Consider the following 20,723-nt stretch of genomic DNA (forward strand, 5'->3'; position numbering starts at 1 on the left):
ATCTGGAAGATGGCGTGGATTGAACCCTCAGCAAGTTTGCAGATGACACTAAACTGGGAGGAGTGGTAGATAGGCTGGAGGGTAGGGATAGGCTACAGAGGGACCTAGACGAATTAGAGGATTGGGCCAAAAGAAATCTGATGAGGTTCAACAAGGACAAGTGCAGAGTCCTGCACTTAGGAGGGCAGAATCCCATGCACTGCTACAGACTAGAGACCGAGCAGCTAGGCAGCAGTTCTGCAGAAAAGGACCTAGGGGTTACAGTGGACGAGAAGCTGGATATGAGTCAACAGTGTGCCCTTGTTGCCAAGAAGGCTAACGACATTTTGGGCTGTATAAGTAAAAGCAATGCCAGAAGATCAAGGGATGTGATCATTCCCCTCTATTTGGCATTGGTGAGGCCTCATCTGGAGTATTGTGTCCAGTTTTGGGCCCCACACTACAAGAAGGATGTGGAAAAATTGGAAAACGTCCAGCAGAGGGCAACAAAAATGATTAGGGGACTGGAACACATGACTTATGAGGGGAGGCTGAGGGAACTGGGATTGTTTAGTCTGCGGAAGAGAAGAAAGAGGGGGGGATTTGATAGCTGCTTTCAACTACCTGAAAGGGGGTTCCAGAGAGGATGGATCTAGACTGTTCTCAGTGGTAGCAGATGACAGAACAAGGAGTAATGGTCTCAAGTTGCAGTGGGAGAAGTTTAGGTTGGATATTAGGAAAAACTTTTTCACTAGGAGGGTGGCTACCTAGGGAGGTGGTGGAATTTCCTTCCTTAGAGGTTTTTAAGGTCAGGTTTGACAAAGCCCTGGCTGGGATGATTTAGTTGGGGATTGGCCCTGCTTTGAGCAGGGAGCTGGACTAGATGACCTCCTGAGGTCCCTTCCAACCCTGATATTCTATTCTATGATTCTCTCTGACCTCCCTGTCTCTTCAGTCTGCCCTAGACCTATCTTGGTAGCTGTAAAGTGCTATCACTGTTTTTCGTAAGGATGCCTCTGCTAAAGTTACTTCCCTCTCCTGTTGCTCTGCTACTGCATTCAAGTGCCTCATGTTCAAGACTCTGCTTCTCTATCTGACCATAGTGTTCTGTCCCTTCTGAGTGCTAACTGCTCCCTTCCCCCGCTTCCCAGCTTTGCACCTTTATTTATATTGTATTTGTGGAATACTCTTGCTTCTGTCCGCCAAGTACGCTTTCTGTCCTCTTTCAAATCCTACCTTAAAGTCCAGTTTGAAACATCCTTCATGCTTTGTTTTCCACACCTTCCCTTGCCTTAACTATTGTCCCATGTCATGTCTCACTTCAGTTAATTAGTCTCTGGGGCAAGAAATGCATCCGGCTCTGTAAACGTGCGTGTTGTGATTTGAATGAATATTTATGGTTTCATGATGACCGTGTCATGCTGGGTCTCTTTCAGAGTTCTTGTTGGTGTTGCAAAGTCTTCAGTGATCAGTGTCTATCTTTCAAATTTTGGTTTGTTTCTCTTGTCAGGCATTTGAAAACAATCTCTTCCGGGCTCCCATTTATCTGCACAAAATGCCAGAAACGGATTTCCTAATTATCCGGACACGACAAGGCTGTTACATTCGGGAGCTGGTTGATATCTTTGTAGTTGGACAGGAGTGCCCCCTCTTTGAAGTTCCTGGTCCCAACTCCAAACGGGCCAATACCCACATCAGAGACTTTCTACAGGTATGTGATAGGCACAGTATGGGGACGATACCACTAAGAGAACCGTAGAGAGGTTCCGTATGAGGTAGATCCAGGCCTGTAAGGTCTGTCCTGAGCTGAGGTGCCTTTTGCCCCTGCTAGGGCCTTGTCGTTGTTTGAGAGGTAAGAACAATATGGTATAAAACACGCTTTGGTTAAGTAATTTTAATTAACCAATTACCTATACGAGTTTCTCATGATTCTTTGTATCTTAGATAAAGTGCAGACTACAGACTTATTATAAACTTAAGTTTTTTCATAGCCAAAATAGAATTTGAAAGCAAATAAGAAGTTACAGAAAGCAAAATCAATATGGTTATTTGATAGTGTTCACATAATTTAAAAGAATCAATTTAACGGGAACATTAAAAAGTAATAAATCAAATCAATGAATCCAAATCTAATCATAACCTTATTACGTAGATAACTAATTCTAGTTCTGTGCTATTTGGACAAGGGATTTTGGTACCAAGATAGAACTGTGAAGGACTCCTTGTTGTAAATACATAGCTTTATTGATTTGACAAATAAGTTTATGTTCCAGTTAAATTACGGGACTGTCGGTAACTGTTCAACCCAACATCTGTAAGATTAAATGTTTTAAATTTGAACAATCACTTAATTACTAACAATGGGAATTTAATTCAAAAATCTCTAAGCAATGTTTTTCCAAGTGGATCTCACTGTCCTACCAACTACACAATTGACAACCACCTCCTGTAACTACAGCACATTCCACCCACTCAGGCAATCGAGGTGGAGAGTTTCTCAATAATGTCCCGATTGCTGACATTTGTAAACCAGCCATGTGGGCATCAGTGGACGTTTTTAGCCATCACTACGCCATTACTTGGGTTGCCCCAAAGATACTCTACTAGGACACACTGTTCTATCATTTGCAATAAATACCACTCCAAAGCCCCAGCCTTCCAAGTAGGGGCACTGCTTTCTAGTCACCTACAGTGGAGCACCCATCGGGACATCACTTCAAGAAGGAGAGAGGCCTCACCAATGCTGAGTAGCACAGACCAGTTACTTCCTGTGTCTTGCATTCAACAATCCTGTTCTGTCCCAGAATGACATTTTGCCTCTTTCACAACTGTTTCTGCATCACACTGTTGACTCATTCGATTTGTGGTCCCCTCTAACTCCTAGATCCTTTTGTGCAGTACTACTGCCTACCTGGTTATTCCCCATTTTGTGTTTGTGCATTTGATTTTTCCTTCCAAAGTATAACACTTTACACTTGTCTGATTGAATTTTGTCTTATTGATTTCAGACTAATTCATCAAGACTGATGATATCTTATGCATCCCAGTTTGTATAAGACATATTAGGCTATATCACTTTACAAATATTTTGCCAACAGATCTGCATTTAGGGTGATAGTTGTTTAGGACACCTGTTAATTCAGGCTCTAGCCAACAACCCACTTCTCCAAGTGGCTTTCCATGAGCATCTTTCAGTATACCTTTTGACCAGTTTTGCATGACTCTCTATTTTTTTGAGTTGCACTTTCTCCTTCAGCATTATCTGTTTGCAGAAATGTCCATTTTGAAGTTCATAATAAAATTAGGATAGTCTTCACATAAGGTCTCTTCACATTCTTTGATGCTGTACTCTTTTAGTAACTCACTTTGTCTTATTTGCCTGGTTCAACAGCAATAAGCTGTAACAGTTAATGAAGTGAGATAAAACAGCTGTCTGTATCTTATCAGTACCTGGTTGTTCCGATCACTTCAGTGATAAAGTTGGTAGGATCACTTCATATCTTAATTTGACTCTGTGAAACTGCCAATCCATCAATAAGGCCTCTTTGTCAGTTGGCCCTTATAAAATTTTGGTTGGATTCACTTTAGGTTTTTCTTTCACATTAGTCTCTCAGTGTACAAGTTAACCATGTCACTTTTAGTATAAAACAGATACCTCTGTTATTTTTATAGATAGCATGATTCAAAATACTTCTAATACTTGCGAGTTTTCCTTGGCAGCAAAAGTTTCTTAAATTGCAGGAGTGTGTTGCATAATGTTTTAGATAGCTTTTAATTTTGTATATAACTAACACCTTTTCGGTCTCTTTGCCAGCTAATAAAATTATACACTAAACACAATATCAAACACAATCTACTAATATCCATAATTTGTTATGAACTATTTAGTATACTAATAGAAAGAAAAGATAAACATGTTACTTCATCACAACGCAGCAGTTTGTAGTTAAATTATTTAGCCTGCTATTGTTGTTATCCAATCTAAAATTCCTCTCTGAAACACAGAAATAATTTATGCTGTTCGACATGACAGGAGTACAGAGGCCTAGTATATCACCTCTGTGAGGTGATGGGGTATTATTATTCCCATTTTATAGATGGGGCACCAAGAAGAAAATAAAAAGTTTCCACCAATTTTGTGTGCCCAATTTGAGGAGATTAAGGCTAGATTTTTCAGAGAACTTCACATTATATATCCCTTTATATGTTCAAAGCACAGGTTTGGCTACTTCAGTGCCAGTTGTGAGGGCAGAGCACTTCTGCAAATCAAGCCCCAGATGTTTCAAATTGGGCACCTAGAAAATGAGAAATACACAATTAATGACCACTGATGAAAAGTTTTGGTTTAAGTGGCTTGCCTAGCATCTCATAGGAACTCTGTGGCAGAAGCAGGGATAGAATCCAGTGCTCTAGGACAGCATGCAGATGCCTTAAGCAGGAGACTTATTTTCTCCCCCTGTGATTCCCCTGCCTCATTTACTACACACCTTCCAACTTCTGCAACAGATGAGGTAGGGATCCTATAGACAACAGCCTCCTTCACCACCACATAATCCTGATTGATTCTCAGAGCACCATTCATTCTGTGCACTGAATGAAGCAGTGGAGCCATGGATATAATGGTATGTGATCATGTAATTAAAGACTATCATAATGCATATGCGCAAGGGGGCCAAATTAAAGTAGTACAGGCAGCCTTAATTCTGGCACTTCTGAGCTTTTGTATATTTGAATTTGGAATCTTTGACGTTCTTTTAACACATTTTTTGTGTGTGTAATTTTCTAGGTTTTAAAAAAGCAAACTGAAAAAATTCCATCATGTGGAATCTTTTGATTTCGACATGGTTAATCAACAGGTTTGGAACCTTTTGGTCCACAGAACAGACCGTTGCCACTTGAGCTAATAGAGTAACTTATTGCAGTAGGAGGTTGTGTGTGGTCCTGCCACTAGAGGCAGATGAGACACATACTTTGCCGGTAGGTTTCACAGATATTTGCTGACAGCAGAGGAATGGTGAAACTCAGGAATCTTGGTTCCTTTCCTAGTTCTGAAGGGCAGGAGTTCTCACAGACTCTTCTTGCTCTTTCCCCTCCAGCCTGCCTCCTTGAGTCTCCCCCTCTTGGCTTTCTGTCAGAGTTCGTCTTTCTCCTCTTCCCCCTTTCTCTCTCTGCCCTTTTGAGGATCCTTGTTCCAGTTTCCTTGTCCAACCATTCCCAGTTTTTCTCCCTTCCCTCTGCAGGCTCTTCATCCAAATCTTTCTTTTGTATCCCCTTCTGGGTCTTCTCTGCATTTCAGCCAGGTTGCTAAGTGCCAACAGGGGGAATATTGAGAGCAGAAAGGTCTCTGAGCTCTCATTTTCTGTGGCAAGTGCCACAGAAGTTGGGAAGAGCAGGTGCAGGGAAGGTCCTGCTGGAGCATGCTTAACGCAGCCCAAATTTTGGAGAATTTAGCTGCCAAATTAGCAAGTCTGTATGGAGCATGCATGAACTGAGATTTTTCAAAGGGTTGTAACATTTTTTCCCAAAATTTGCATGTTTATTCACAGGACCAGCTAAAAGCATATTCGTCACACCAGGATGACCTCCTCCTGTCAAATTTCAAGTCCCTGTTCCAAAGTATAGAAACTCTAGAGATTCTAATGAAAGTCAAGAATTTTTTTTCAACTTGGGCAAATCGGATTTTTCTCTAATTTTGTTATTGGAAATGGCTGAACCATTTTGCTTGATATTTTCCAAAAAAAATTTCGCTTTAGGCAGACACCTGGCATGGAAAATTTAAGCCTAAATGGTTAGTTTGATAAAGTTATAAGCAATGAAAAGTGGCTCTTCTGATGGGAAATGTTGGTCGTTTTTAAGAATAGATTCATAGACACTAAGGTCAGAAGGGACCATTCTGATCATCTAGTCCGACCTCCTGCACAGCGCAGGCCACATAATCTCACTCCTATGAAAAACCTCACCCATGTCTGAGCTATTGAAGTCCTTAAATCATGGTTCAAAGACTTCAAGGAGCAGAGAAGCCTCCCTCAAGTCAACCATACCCCATGCTACAGAGGAAGGCAAAAAACCTCCAGGGCCTCTCCAATCTGCCCTGGAGGAAAATTCCTTCCCGACCCCAAATATGGCGATCAGCTAAACCCTGAGCATATGGGCAAGATTCACCAGCCAGATACTACAGAAAATTCTTTCCTGGGTAACTCAGATCCCATCCATCTAATATCCCATCTCAGGGGATTTGGCCTATTTACCCTGAATATTTAAAGATCAATTACTTACCAAAATCACATTATCCCATCATACCATCTCCTCCATAAACTTATCGAGTAGAATCTTAAAACCAGATAGATCTTTTGCCCCCACTGCTTCCCTTGGAAGGCTATTCCAAAACTTCTCTCCTCTGATGGTTAAAAACCTTCGTCTGATTTCAAGTCTAAACTTCCTGGTGGCCAGTTTATACCCATTTGTTCTTGTGTCCACATTGGTGCTGAGCTGAAATAATTCCTCTCCCTCTCCTGTATTTATCCCTCTGATATATTTATAGAGAGCAATCATATCTCCCCTCAACCTTCTTTTAGTTAGGCTAAACAAGCCAAGCTCCTTGAGTCTCCTTTCATAAGACAAGTTTTCCATTCCTCGGATCATCCTAGTAGCCCTTCTCTGTACCTGTTCCAGTTTGAATTCATCCTTTTTAAACATGGGAGACCAGAACTGCACACAGTATTCTAGGTGAGGTCTCACCAGTGCCTTGTATAACGGTACTAAAACCTCCTTATCCCTACTGGAAATGCCTCTCCTGATGCATCCCAAAACCGCATTAGCTTTTTTCACAGCCATATCACATTGGCAGCTCATAGTCATCCTATGATCAACCAATACTCCGAGGTCCTTCTCCTCTTCTGTTACTTCTAATTGATGCGTCCCCAACTTATAACTAAAATTCTTGTTATTAATCCCTAAATGCATAACCTTACACTTCTCACTATTCAATTTCATCCTGTTACTATTACTCCAGTTTACAAGGTCATCCAGATCCTCCTGTATAATATCCCGATCCTTCTCCGAATTGGCAATACCTCCCAGCTTTGTATCATCTGCAAACTTTATTAGCACACTCCCACTTTTTGTGCCAAGGTCAGTAACAAAAAGATTAAATAAGATTGGTCCCAAAACTGATCCCTGAGGAACTCCACTGGTAACCTCCCTCCAACCTGACAGTTCGCCTTTCAGTAGGACCCGTTGCAGTCTCCCTTTTAACCAATTCCTTATCCACCTTTTGATGTTCATAGTGATCCCCATCTTCTCCAATTTAACTAATAATTCCCATGTGGCACGGTATCAAATGCCTTACTGAAATCTAGGTAAATTAGATCCACTGCATTTCCTTTATCTAAAAAAATCTGTTACCTTTTCAAAAAAAGGGGATTAGGTTGGTTTGGCACGATCTACCTTTTGTAAAACCATGTTGTATTTTGTCCCATTTACCATTAACTTCAATGTCCTTAACTAATTTCTCCTTCAAAATTTTGTCCAGGACCTTGCATACTACAGATGTCAAACTACCTGGCCTGTAGTTACCCGGATCACTTTTTTTTCCTTTCTTAAAAATAGGAACTATATTAGCAATTCTCCAATCATTGGGTACTACTCCTGAGTTTACAGATTCATTAAAAATTCTTGCTAATGGGCTTGCAATTTCAGGTGCCAATTCCTTTAATATTCTTGGGTGAAGATTATCTGGGCCCCCCGATTTAGTCCCATTAAGCTGTTTCAGTTTTGCTTCTACCTCAGATATGGTAATATCTACCTCTATATCCTCCTTCCCATTTGTCATGCTACCATTATCCCCAAGATCCTCTTTAGCCTTATTAAAGACTGAGGCAAAGTATTTGATTAGATATTGGGCCATGCCTAGATTATCTTTAACCTCCGCTCCATCCTCAGTGTTAAGCGGCCCCACTTCTTCTTTCTTAGTTTTCTTCTTATTTATATGGCTATAGAACCTTTTACTATTGGTTTTAATTCCCTTTGCAAGGTCCAACTCTACTCGACTTTTAGCCTGTCTCACTTTATCCCTACATGTTCTGACCTCAATTAGGTAGCTTTCCTTGCTGATCCCTCCCATCTTCCACTCCCTGTATGCTTTCTGCTTCTTCTTAATCACCTCTCTAAGATGGTTGTTCATCCAGCTTGGTCTACAACTCCTTCCTATGAATTTTTTCCCCTTTCTTGGGATACAGGCTTCTGATAGCTTCTGCAGCTTTGATTTAAAGTAATCCCAGGCCTCCTCTACCTTTAGATCCATAAGTTCTTCAGTCCAATCCACTTCCCTAACTAATTTCCTTAATTTTTGAAGGTCAGCCCTTTTGAAATCAAAAACCCTAGTTGCAGATTTATTTTTGTTAATCCTTCCATTTAGTTTGAACTGAATTAGCTCATGATCACTTGAGCCAAGATTGTCCCCTACAACCATTTCTTCTATGAGGTCCTCGTTACTCACCAAAATTAAATCTAAAATGGCATCCCCTCTACTCGGTTCAGCAACTACTTGATGAAGGAATCCATCAGCTATCGCATCTAGGAAAATCTGAGCCCTATTATTATTACTAGTACTGGTCCTCCAGTCTATATCTGGGAAGTTAAAGTCTCCCATGATCACGCAGTTTCCATTAGTATTTACTTTATTAAAGACATTAAAAAGGGCTCTATCCATACCCAAATTAGATCCCGGAGGTCTATAGCACACCCCAAGCACTATCGTAGGAGAGGCTTTACTAGTTTTCTTCCCCAATATAATTTTTGCCCAGACGGACTCTGTCTTATCCATGGCATCGCTTCTTATTTCTTTACATTCTACCTCATCATTGATATACAATGCTACTCCACCCCCTTTACCTTTGTTTCTGTCTTTCTTAAACAGCACATACCCTTCAATACCTATAGTCCAGTCATGACTACTATTCCACCATGTTTCTGTTATCCCTATAATATCTGGTTTCACTTCCTGCACCAGTAGTTCTAGTTCCTCCATTTTGTTACCTAGGCTCCTCGCATTGGTGTACAAACATCTTAATTTTTGCTGTTTGGCCTCGCTCACATTTTGTACCCTATTAGGCACAGTCATTCTACAGCCAGTATAACCTATTAGACTAGTATCCACACCACCCTCGCTCCTTATATACATTCTCCTACCCACGGCTGTATCCTTTCTTACTTCTTCCCTCTCAATGCTAAAATCTGGCGTGGAGATTTCCTGGACATCTCCCATCCATCTCCCCCTAATTCCTAGTTTAAAGCTCCCTTTATCAGTTGTGCCAGCCTCGATCGTAGAAGTCTATTTCCTTCCCTTCTCAGATGAAGTCCATCCCGAGAGAACTGTCCTCTGTCCGTGAATGCCTCCCAGTGGCCATACATCCTAAAGCCCTCCTTATAGCACCACTGCCTAAGCCATCTGTTGACAGTCATAATCTTGTCAGACCTTTGTTGCCCTTCTCTAGGAACAGGAAGGATCCCGCTAAAGATCACCTGAGCCTCAATTTCCTTAAGCATCTTCCCCAGCCTAGCATAGTCTCCCTTAATACTTTCCAGCAAGAATCTAGCCGTGTCATTTGTTCCCACATGAAGGATAATTAGGGGATTCTTTCCCGCTCCCTTGAGGATCCTTTTCAACCTCAGGTCTACATCCCGTATCTTAGCACCCGGAAGACAGCACACCCTTTTATTCTCTGGATCACCTCTAGTTACAGGCCTGTCTATTCTTCTCAATAAAGAGTCCCCGATCACATAGACCTGCCTTTTTCTGGTGATGGTGCTATTCTCCAGTCTCTCCCCTGTTCCCTCTGGCTGCAAGTTCTTTCCATTCCTATTTTCCCTTATAATCCTCTTCAACCCATCCTGTATCCTCCTGGGGCTCATATTTGTTGTAGTCTCCCTTGACTCTTTCCCTTTTCCTATAGGACTAGCCTCTCTTCTCTTCTTCCTTACCCTTCCACCTTCAACAAGTACCTGCTGAGCCCCTTCTTCATTTTCCAACTCTGCAAACCTATTCCTAAGCTCTATTTCTCCTTCACTAGCCCATCTTTTCCTCTGCCTGGTTCTTTGAGTCACATGTTTCCACTGACCACTTTCCTCACCCAGTCTCTCCTCAAAATTCCCCAGCCCTGCTTCCATCTGTGAGTCTGAGCTTTTCCCTTCAGATACCTCATATCTTTGCTCCATCATCTGCTCAAACCCCTTCCTAAACTCAACCAGACTTTCCACCTGTATCTCCAAACCTCGGATCTTTTCCTCCATCAGCTCTATCAGACGGCATTTCATGCAGAAAAAACTCTTACCGGTTCCCCCCTCCAGGATCATGTACATACCACAGCTTCCACATCCAGTCATCCTCAATGTGTCTTCCACTACAGGAGTCACTCCCACAGCTGCCTCTGTATCTGTCATCGCCTTCCCACCTAAATCCTGTTAATATGGGAAACACAAGCCACACCAAAAAGACCACCCCACCCAGCAAAAGCAAACCCCAAACAAGCACCACAATCCAAACTCCCCTTGCAAACTCCCACTCAAACTCCCCTGTTTAGAGCTCTGTTAGCTAGCTCCTATGCCGCTGCAGCTGTCTGGAATAGGAAGCACTATTAGCCCTGCCTATAATAAATTCCATATTCAATGAGTGCTCAGCACGCAAAGCATACAGCAATTTTCTTGGCTTGCTTTCTAGGTCTTCATTTATCGCTTGTTCTGGAAGAGCAGAGACCGGCCGCGGAGAATTCGCATGGAGGATATCAAGAAGGCATTTCCTTCACACTCAGAGAGCAGCATTCGAAAGCGGCTAAAGCTATGTGCTGACTTTAAACGCACAGGTAATCCAGAGCCTTCCATGTAGCTCAATCACCAAAAAGGTCACCTTTTTAGTCTGCCGTCCTCTTACCACCTTCAAGAAACAGCTGAACGCTAACCTCTTCCCAAAAGGCCACATCCACCTCTTGTTTATGTACTCTAGCTTGTTTGAACGTGAACAAGTGATGTTCAGCCTGAGACCTCAGCGTATTATTTAAAAAAGGTCAAGGGGCCACAGTAGTGCTTCAGCTGTTTCTCTAGGCTCAGCAGAGCCAGTTCAGCTCCAAACTTGTGCCTTTGCCTTCCACAGCTTGGCAGGAAAAGAGGCAAGGGAGCAGCTAGAAAAGGAGTACTTGTGGCACCTTAGAGGGCTGCTACTCTGAAACCTGTCATTATGCAAGGGAGCAGCTAGTTACTCTTCTCCTGCCACTGCAATGCGGCAAGAGGCCTACAGGGGAGCTGCTGAGCAGCTGGGAAGGGACAGCAACTGCTCTGATGCAAACCATGTGTACTCCGCAGTTGAGGAGGTGGCACTTCTTACCTCCTCCCTGTAGTGATGAGTCTTATTTGAATGCATTGGTTTAAAATCCTAAAGCCTGGTTCAGCAAACACCTTTTCAATTCACAAATACAAATTTTCTTCTTAAAACAGTTGATCTTGAGGACCAAAAGTGGCCACTGCTGTTGTAAACCCTTTGGAGTAGGGATTTATCAGGTTGGCACTGAATTTTCTATACTAACTTGCACACAACCCCCTCATTTTTCTGCTGGCACTGAGAGAAATTCTTACTGAGTGTGGAGGTGCACATTGTGTCTTACAGACAAAGGCAAACTGAATTCTTGCCCCTGCCCTAAGAGTTTGACAATCTGATTCAAGCAAATACCATATACAGAATGACAGAAACGCAAAGAGGCAAGAAGGAAGTAGTGTAGAGCTGTATATTGGATGGCTGAGGAAAAGTGGATTTACAGGGATGTTTGGGAATGAGAAGAGGGTTAAATGCCATTGGGACCAGGGTGGATTTGATTTAAATCATGATTTAAATCACTAGTCAGAAAGACTCTATTTAATCATGGATTTCTACATAAAAGTGCATTCTTGTTGGTTGATATAAACTTAATACATATTCCTTACAATTCAGAGGTAGATGTAGGTTTCATTTTTAGAAGGTTTCAGAGTAGCAGCCGTGTTAGTCTGTATTCGCAAAAAGAAAAGCAGTACTTGTGGCACCTTAGAGACTAACAAATTTATTAGAGCATAAGCTTTCGTGAGCTACAGCTCACTTCATCGGATGCATTTGGTGGAAAATTCAGAGGGGAGTTTTACACACACACACACACACACACACACACACACACACACACACACACACACACACACACACTTACACACCCATGAAACAATGGGTTTTATCATACACACTGTAAGGAGAGAGATCACTTAAGATGAGCCATCACCAGCAGCGGGGGGGGGAAAGGAGGAAAACCTTTCATGGTGACAAGCAAGGTAGGCTATTTCCAGCAGTTAACAAGAACATCTGAGGAACAGTGGGAGGTGGGGAGGGGGGGAGAAATAACATGGGGAAATAGTTTTACTTTGTGTAATGACTCATCCATTCCCAGTCTCTATTCAAGCCGAAGTTAATTGTATCCAGTTTGCAAATTAATTCCAATTCAGCAGTCTCTCGTTGGAGTCTGGTTTTGAAGTTTTTTTTGTTGAAGGATAGCCACCCTCAGGTCTGTAATCGAGTGACCGGAGAGATTGAAGTGTTCTCCAACTGGTTTTTGAATGTTATAATTCTTGATGTCTGATTTGTGTCCATTTATTCTTTTACGTAGAGACTGTCCAGTTTGACCAATGTACATGGCAGAGGAGCAGGTGCCAGCAAGGAACACTTCTCATGATGTTTCATGTGGGCAACCAGGCCTTGTATTTCTTTGTTGCACTGTTTGCATTTTGCATGCATGCCTTTCTTACCCAGAGGTAGAGGAACTTTATTAAAATATTCCCAAACTGGGTCTCTTTTACGGCCTGCTCTCATAATAGGTTTTCCCTTCTAGTGAGAGAATGGTATGGTAGATCTCAAATCAATCGAGGTTACACTTAAAAAGACCTTAAGACTTCTGGAATATGGGGCTCAAACAGTTTCACTTTTGTTTCTATTGCCTGTCCCTCCCTTCTCACGTTTATCTCCAGACTTCTCCTTGTCCAGATCTATTCTGCCCCCAACAATCTTCTATTCATTGAACTTTTTGAAACTTGGCTCTTTTAGAGACAGGTAAGGGATTGACACTGTGTACACAGATTTGCAGAGGGTTGAGGTCTGTTATTTCTCACCTTCATTTATTTGAAAACATTCTTGCAGTTAACAAGCATGTTATCTCTGGAGAGACAAATACAGTTCGAGAACTGCAAAACTAAGCATCTCTGATGGTATCTTCTAGACCGAGCACTGAGTCCCATTGGGTAGATAGAAAGATTAACCTAAATAATCTATACTGAAGCCCCTGGAACCCCATAAGATTGGGTTCCTAATCCATGAACTGTTGGAACTCATTTACAAAACTTTTCTTAAACATTACATGAATATATTGTCTCATACTATAGAATTAGAATTTATAATCCCTATTCCATGATGAGATATGTTTATAGCTCAAAGAAATCTTAATTAAAACTATCTTTAGATAGGTTTTTTCCTCAAAAAGCATTTTATCAAAAAAATCCAATTTAAATAAAAAAAAATTTTATTTAAAAAAAATTGATTTTTATCTACCTTGATTGGGACATAATTGGTATATTGGTGTATTAAACACTTTTGAAACTTAAGTGTTAAGAGGCAGGGGAAGATGTGGCACAGCGGACTTTTAGCTTCAAGGCATTGACCATGATAAACATAATCGAAGCAGAAAATCCATCTCTAACCCTAATTTGTTTTTAATATTGGGGATTTGTTCAATTAGTTCCCATTACTGGATGTTACACTAGAATCATTGAAATTTGGAATGTAGCTGAGAGGATGTAGCCCTCAGGCTCTGGGACCTCTGTCAGCAACACAGTATACACCTCATTGCCACTCACCTTCCAGGGGCCAAGAATGCTGTGGCAGATCACCTCAGCAGGACCGTCTCATCTCGCCATGAACGGTCCCTCTATCCGGAGGTGGCCAGCTCCAGCTTCCGCATGTGAGGAACTCCCCAGATGGCCCTGTTCGCATCCAGGCAGAACAGGAAATGCCACATCTTTTACTCAATAAGGGGCATAGACAGGGGATCCCTGTCAAATGCTTTTCTATTCCCATGGTGGGGATCTGATGTACATCTTTCCTCTGGTGCTGTTGCTCCCAAGGGTTGTCATGAAGACCAAGCAGAACAGGGTGAAGGAGATCCTCATAGTGCCGGCATGTCCGTGCCAGCACTGGTACAGCACGCTGCTGGACTTTCTGGTGGTGATTCTGTTCCAGCTGCTGCTCAGGCTGGACTTGCTGTCCCAAAATCACGGCAGTCTTTTGCATCCAAATCTGGCAGCATTGTACCAGATGGCTTGTCTGCTGTGTGGTTGAATGAGCAGGAGCAGCAGTGCTCGGCCGATGTCCAGCAGATCCTGCTGGGAAGTAGAAAGCCCTCTACCAGAGCAATTTACCTGGTCAAGTGGAAGCAGTTCACCTGTTGGACCTTGCATAAAGGCATTCGGCCTGAGCGAGTGTCATTGTAGCTGATTTTAGACTACCTTCCGTATCTCAAGCTCCAGGGCTTGTCTCTTTCATCGATCAAGGTCCACTTGGCGGCCATCTCGGTCTTCCATGTGCCGCTCAAGGGCAGATCGGTTTTCGCCCAGGACACGATGGCCAGTTTCTCAAGGTCCTTGAGCTTCTCTACCCGCATGTCAAGGTCCCTGTTCCCCCATGGGACTTGAACCTGGTGCTGTCGCGGCTCCTCCTATTGAGCCTTTGGCTTTCTGTTCTCTCCTTCTCCTGTCCTGGAAGGTTGCGTTCTTGGTTGCGATGATGTCGACCCGTTGAGTCTCTGAGTTTCGGGTGCTCACCTCGGAACCATCTTATATGGTTTCCTACAAGGACAAGGTCCAACTGAGACCGCACCTGGCTTTCCTGCCCAAGGTGGTCTCTGTTTCATTCAAGCCAGGACATTTACTTACCGGTCTTCTTGGCAAAGCCACAAGTCAGAGGAGGAGCGTAGACTGCATGTCTTGGATGTTAGGAGGCTCTGGGCTTCTACATCAACAGGACCAAGCCCTTCCGTAAGTCAACGCAATTGTTCATCGCTGTGGCTGACAAGATGAAAGGTCACCCTGTATCTGCTCAAAACGTTGTTTCTTGGATCACTGCCTGCAGTCGCTTCTGCTATGATCAAGTGAAGGTGCTGCTCCCGGTGATTGTCGCAGGCCTCTTCAGAAGCTTTTGTGGCCCAGGTGCCTATCCAGGACATCTGCAGGGCAGCCACCTGTTTGTCCACCCATACGTTTACATCCCACTATGCACTGACCTAGCAAGCCTGGGATTATGCTGGGTTTGGTAGGGCACTACTGCAAGCCGCGAGGCTATGAACTCCAAGCCCACCTCTGTAGATACTGCTTGTGAGGCACCTAGAATGCAATGACATGAGCAAGCACTTGAAGAAAAAACAGTTACCTACCTTTCGTAACCGTTGTTCTTTGAGATGTGTTGCTCATGTCCATTCCATTATCTGTCTTCCTACCCCCCTGTCGGAGTTTCCGGCAAGAAGGAACTGAGAGGGTGTAGGGTCGGCAGCGCCTGATATACTGATGCATGAGCGTGGCACTCAAGGAGGCACCCCAACCAACCCTACGGATACCGCTAAGGCGAAAGTCTCAGACAACTGTGCACATGGGTGCATGCACACCTAGAATGGCATGGACGTGAGCAACACATCTCGAAGAGCAACAGTTATGAAAGGTAGGTAACTTTTTTTTTTTAATGGTCACCTTAGCAACCATCATCCCGTCATTGGAAAAAGGCATGTGGTTTATGACTCTAGATATGCAGGACAGTTATTTTCATATAGACAGACACCTGTTTCACAGATAGTTCCTAAGGATCACAGTAGGCCCTCAGCATTTTCAAGACAGGGTCATGCCATTTGGGCTCAGCACTGCTCTGAGGTCTTCACCAAAGTTTTCTTCATCTGGGAGGCCTACTTCAGGTGTTATGAATTCCCATATCTCGATGACTGGCTCCTAGCAGCACAATCCAGAGACAAAGTCTGGATCTCAGCCTCCTTGTGTCTCAGGCTCCTTTCTTCCCTCAGAGTCAGCATCAGCATAGAAAGATTCCAGACTCTGCAAGAACTGTAGTCAACAGTCCCGCTGTCCCAACCAGGACTTGCCTATCCCTCCTGGACCACGTGGCCTTATGCACATATGTTACCGCCTTCATTCGTCTCTAACTTCCCTGCTTCCAGATGTGGCTCCAGGGAGTTTACTCACCCACTTGCCCATGCCATGGACCTTATGCTGACTTTTCCTCCCAAGATACTCTCCTCCCTCTAGTGGTGGACGGACCTGCGACAGATCTGCATTGGGGTCCCCTTTCTTCCCAGACAGGACGATCATCACTGACTCATCTCTTATAGGGTGGGGAAGCGCACATGGGATGACACAGGGAACATGGACCCCTTGGGAATCCAGGATGCACATCAAATTATGGAACTCTGGGCTGTACGTAGGGCATGCCAAACATTTCTCCCATCCATCTGCTCCCATCATGTTCTTACCAGGTTGGACAACACCAGCACTGTTTGTTACATCAATCAACAGGGGACCCCGAAGTCACTCGCTTTGTGTGTGGAGGAGGTCAATCTATGGAACTGATATATTGCCCACAGATCCTGTTGTCTGCAGTCTACCTTCTGGGGACTCAGAACATAATTGCTGACTCACTCAGCAGAAGATTTGTCACCGATCATACATGGGAACTTCACGATACCATAGTGAGCGACATATTCAGCCAATGAGGGATTCTGATCAGGGACTTCTTTGCCTCCCCTGCCAACAACAAATGCAGCACATACTACTCCAGAGGGGCTATCAGTCTCCACTTTCAGGCCGATGGTCTCATATTCTGTTGGTTGGACCAGATAAACTATGCCTTTCCTGCTCTGCCACTCCTTCCATGAGTACTCCACAAGATCAGGAGGGAGAGAGCAACAGTCATCCTGATCGCCCCATTCTGGCCCAGACAGTTCTCGTTCCCCAACCTTCTCCATATGTCAGCCCATCCCCCACTTCTTACCCCCACTCTTCCTGAGCTACTAATGCAACACAACAGCAGGATCAGACATCCTGATCCAAGTGGAAAATACCCTCTCAAGCAGCAGGAAAGAGTCTGAGGTGCTCCTACCAGACCAAGTGGAAACGCTTTGCCTCCTGGGCCCAAAAGAAAGCGCTTACCCAGAAGAGGTGGAAATTCCCTTCTTTTAGATTATCTCCTGTCCTTGAAAGCATTGAGTCTTGCCCTTAACTCTGTCAAGGTCCCCCTGGCAGCAGTTAGCGCTTTCCACACCCCTCCGCCCCATTGAAGGACACACTATTCACACACCTGTTGACTGCTAGGTTTTGGAAAGGCCTCATCAGAACCTTCCCACCCATACAATCTATCGCTCTCCCGTGAGATTTCAACCTAGTTCTGTCAAAGCTAATGAAACAACCCTTTGAACCGCTGGCTTAGTGTTCTGTGCCCCTCCTTTCCATGAAAGTCACCTTCCTTGTGGGTATTGCTTTGGCAAGAAGGGTAGGTGAACTTGGGGCCAGGATGCGGACCCACATTTCACCATTTCCCATAAGGATAAAGTCCCCCTGTGCCTAAATACCAAGTTTCTGCCAAAGGTCGTATCCAGTTTCATCTCAACCAATCCATCCACTTACCTGCTTTCTTCCCGAAGCCTCATGCTTCAGAAGAAGAATGTGGACTTCACTCTCTTGACGTCTGCTGGGCCTTGGCCTTCTATCTACAGAGGATCAAGAAATCCCCTAGATTTGTTTATTACAGTAGTTGAAAGAGTCAAGGGACAGGCGATGTCCACACAGAGACTCTAAGTGGATTTCGGGATACATTTACACTGTGCTATCAGTTATCTGGACTGCCTCCACCCCTTAGAGGGAGGGCCCATTCCACAAGAACCCAAGCATCAACCACGGCCCCCCTCCATGACATATGCTTCAGGACATATGCAGAGCAGCCACGTGACATTCAGTACATACCTTTGCTATGCATTACGCCTTGGTACAGGACTCTGCGATGGATGCCTCATTTGGAACTGCTGTCCTCTGCTCAACCATTCCATCCTGATCCTTGCACTCTCCTCCGACTTAGGTACTGCTTGTTAATCGCGCTCAGTAGAATATAATAGGGACTATTGCTTGAAGGAGAAGAAAAGGAGAAGTTGTTGTTACTTGTCTGTAGCTGGAGGTTCTTCGAGAAGTGTGGTCCCTATCTGTATTCCACTGAGTGTTTTATGCAAGTGCACCATGTGTCCAAAACTGGAGATTTTGAAAGTGGTGTAGTGTCCATTGGTCCACAAGTGCTCCCTTGGCTTGCCTCATGGTTTCATCAGAGATGATTAAGGGTAGGGTGGACCAATCACATCTCCAGTTCCTTCTCCACCGTGAATACAAGAGATCCAAAGCAGAGGGGAAGGAGGGTGGGTAGTTAAATACAGATAGGGACCTCACATCTCAAAGAACCTCTAGTTACAGGTCAGTAACCTCTTCTTCTTCTTCTTTGAGGGATGGTCACTATTTGTTACAAGTAAGTAACCTCCTCATCTCTGCATTTTTCAGGGATGGACTCAAATTGGTGGGTATTAAAGTCAGACTTCAGATTACCAACAGAAGAGGAAATAAGAGCGATGGTGTCCCCAGAACAGTGCTGCGCCTATTATAGCATGATTGCAGCTGAACAGCGGCTAAAGGTAAATGTCTCTTGCAGGCTAATTGATATATACTGATAAACTACAGGTAACTCTTTCTTTGTGGAGGATGAAGCAAGGTGCAACCTTCCCTAATGGGGGACTAATTTTGCCTTAGTTTTGGTAGATTAGCCTCTTGACTCTGGGGCAAACAACTAAACCCTCTTCTGCACTTCCAGATGTCCAGGGAGGGAACTGGATACACCTCTACCCCAATATAACGTGGTTCTCGGGAGACAAAAAATCTCACCGTGTTATAGGTGAGACAGCGTTATGTTGAACTTGCTTTGCCCCCCCCCCCGTTCCTTGTTCCTTGACTGCCCCCTTCAGAGACCCCGTCCCTAATCATCCCCAGGACCCCACTCCCTACCCAACCCCTCTGCTCCCTGTCTCCTGACTGCTCCGACCCCTATCCACACCCCCTACCCCCTGACAGGCACTCACCGGCAGCGGCGGGAAGTGGAGCAACGTGGCCCCAGCCTGTTCCATTCTGCCACCTCACATCCACGGCTCTCTGCTTCCCACCACCGGTGAGTGTGGGGATGTTGGGGAAAGAATGCCCCCCCCATACTCACCTGCAGCAGAAAGCAGAGCGCCACAGCTGGGAGCTAGCAGAGCGGAGCGGGCTTGGGCCAGGCTGCTCTGCTTCCTGCCGCCGGTGAGTGTGGGGAGGTTGGGGAAAGGACACCCTCCGCACTCACCAGTGGAGCGACGCGGCCCCAGCCCGTGCTGCTTTCCTTGCCTCGGCCCTAGCCGTGTTGCTGGGGGGATGGGGGTGGTTGGGGAAAGGTCCTGCACTCACCAGCGGTGGGAAGCGGAGCGCTTCATCTGGGAGCTGGTGGGCTGGGGCCGGGCTGCTCCATTTCCGCTGCTGCTGGTGAGTGCGGGGGGATCCCTTCCCCCAAGCCCCCTTTCCCCAGCGACATAGGTGGTGCCGTGGCAAGCGAAGCAGAGTGGGCTGCTCCCGGCCCCCCGCTAATCCCCCAGGCTACTCTGGGACAGTGGGGCCCCCAAAAGTGCCTCCCCCCCCCACAGCTCCTGCCTCCCAGACCCCAAGTGCGGGTGGGAGAGGAACCCCTGACCGCCCCCAAGACCCTCTGCCCCTTATCCAATGTCCCATCCCGGCACCCGTAACACACTGCTTAGAGCAGCGTGTCAGAGCTTTACTGCGTTATATCGGGTCACGTTATATCAGGGTAGAGGTGTACATGACAAAAGGGAACCGTTAGATTACCACCCTCTTGGATGGGTTTCCCCACCCCGTCCCATTACTGTACTTGGTGAGGAAGTATCTAGTGGAGACGTGGCATCCCAGAGGTTGAGAAGGGTTGTGGAGAATGAATTAGTGAGTTGGAGGCCTGGCCAGTGAGCTAGCCTGCACGTGGGGCTGTACCTGTAGTGGGCATGTGGTGCCACTGGACTTGCTTTGAAAACAGTTTATCTTTTGAAGTCAAGATTTCAGAGTTTGTCCAAATTAGGGTTGCCATACATCCGGGTTTTCCCAGACATGACTTTTGATCCTGTGCTTCTGTCTTGATGGATTTTTCAGATAAGAGGCAATGTTTAGGATTTTTGTGAGCAGAAGTTGCAGCTCAGAAAGAGTTGTCTGTGCCCAGATTGGTCCCTTCTCTGCAGCCACAGCTCCCGGATTCTGCCCACCCAAGCCCCAGCTCCTAGGCCTGGCGAGGGGGAGAGGCCCGAAGGGAGGTGCTGACTGAGGGCTGGCGCTGCATCCTGGGCTGTACTAGCTGCGCTGTCACTGTGACAGGGAGTGACTGCCCACCACCTCAAGAGTGAGGCCGCATATACCCCTTCCCAATACACGCTCCCAGATCCCTCCCAGTACGTGTACGTACACACACACACACACACACACACACACACACACACACACACACACACACACACACACACACACACACACACACACACACACACACACACCCCCCCCCTCCAAAATCCTCCTGG

The 20,723-nt window shown here is 45.0% G+C and overlaps 1 protein-coding gene across 6 annotated transcripts in view; it reads left to right on the top strand.

Moving 5' to 3' along the window:
* The window catches only part of TAF1 (TATA-box binding protein associated factor 1), a 150,468-nt gene that overhangs the window by 49,318 nt on the left and 80,427 nt on the right, over window positions 1–20,723 (top strand). For all 6 annotated transcript variants that reach the window (XM_038416405.2, XM_038416408.2, XM_043491528.1 and 3 more), the window contains 3 exons: window positions 1,490–1,690; window positions 10,697–10,838; window positions 18,628–18,758. In XM_038416405.2, the coding sequence (XP_038272333.1) occupies window positions 1,490–1,690; window positions 10,697–10,838; window positions 18,628–18,758 (474 nt within the window). The remainder of the gene's footprint in view (window positions 1–1,489; window positions 1,691–10,696; window positions 10,839–18,627; window positions 18,759–20,723) is intronic.

This window comes from Dermochelys coriacea, chromosome 9 (genome assembly GCF_009764565.3).
Source record: "Dermochelys coriacea isolate rDerCor1 chromosome 9, rDerCor1.pri.v4, whole genome shotgun sequence".
Taxonomy (NCBI): domain Eukaryota; kingdom Metazoa; phylum Chordata; order Testudines; family Dermochelyidae; genus Dermochelys; species Dermochelys coriacea.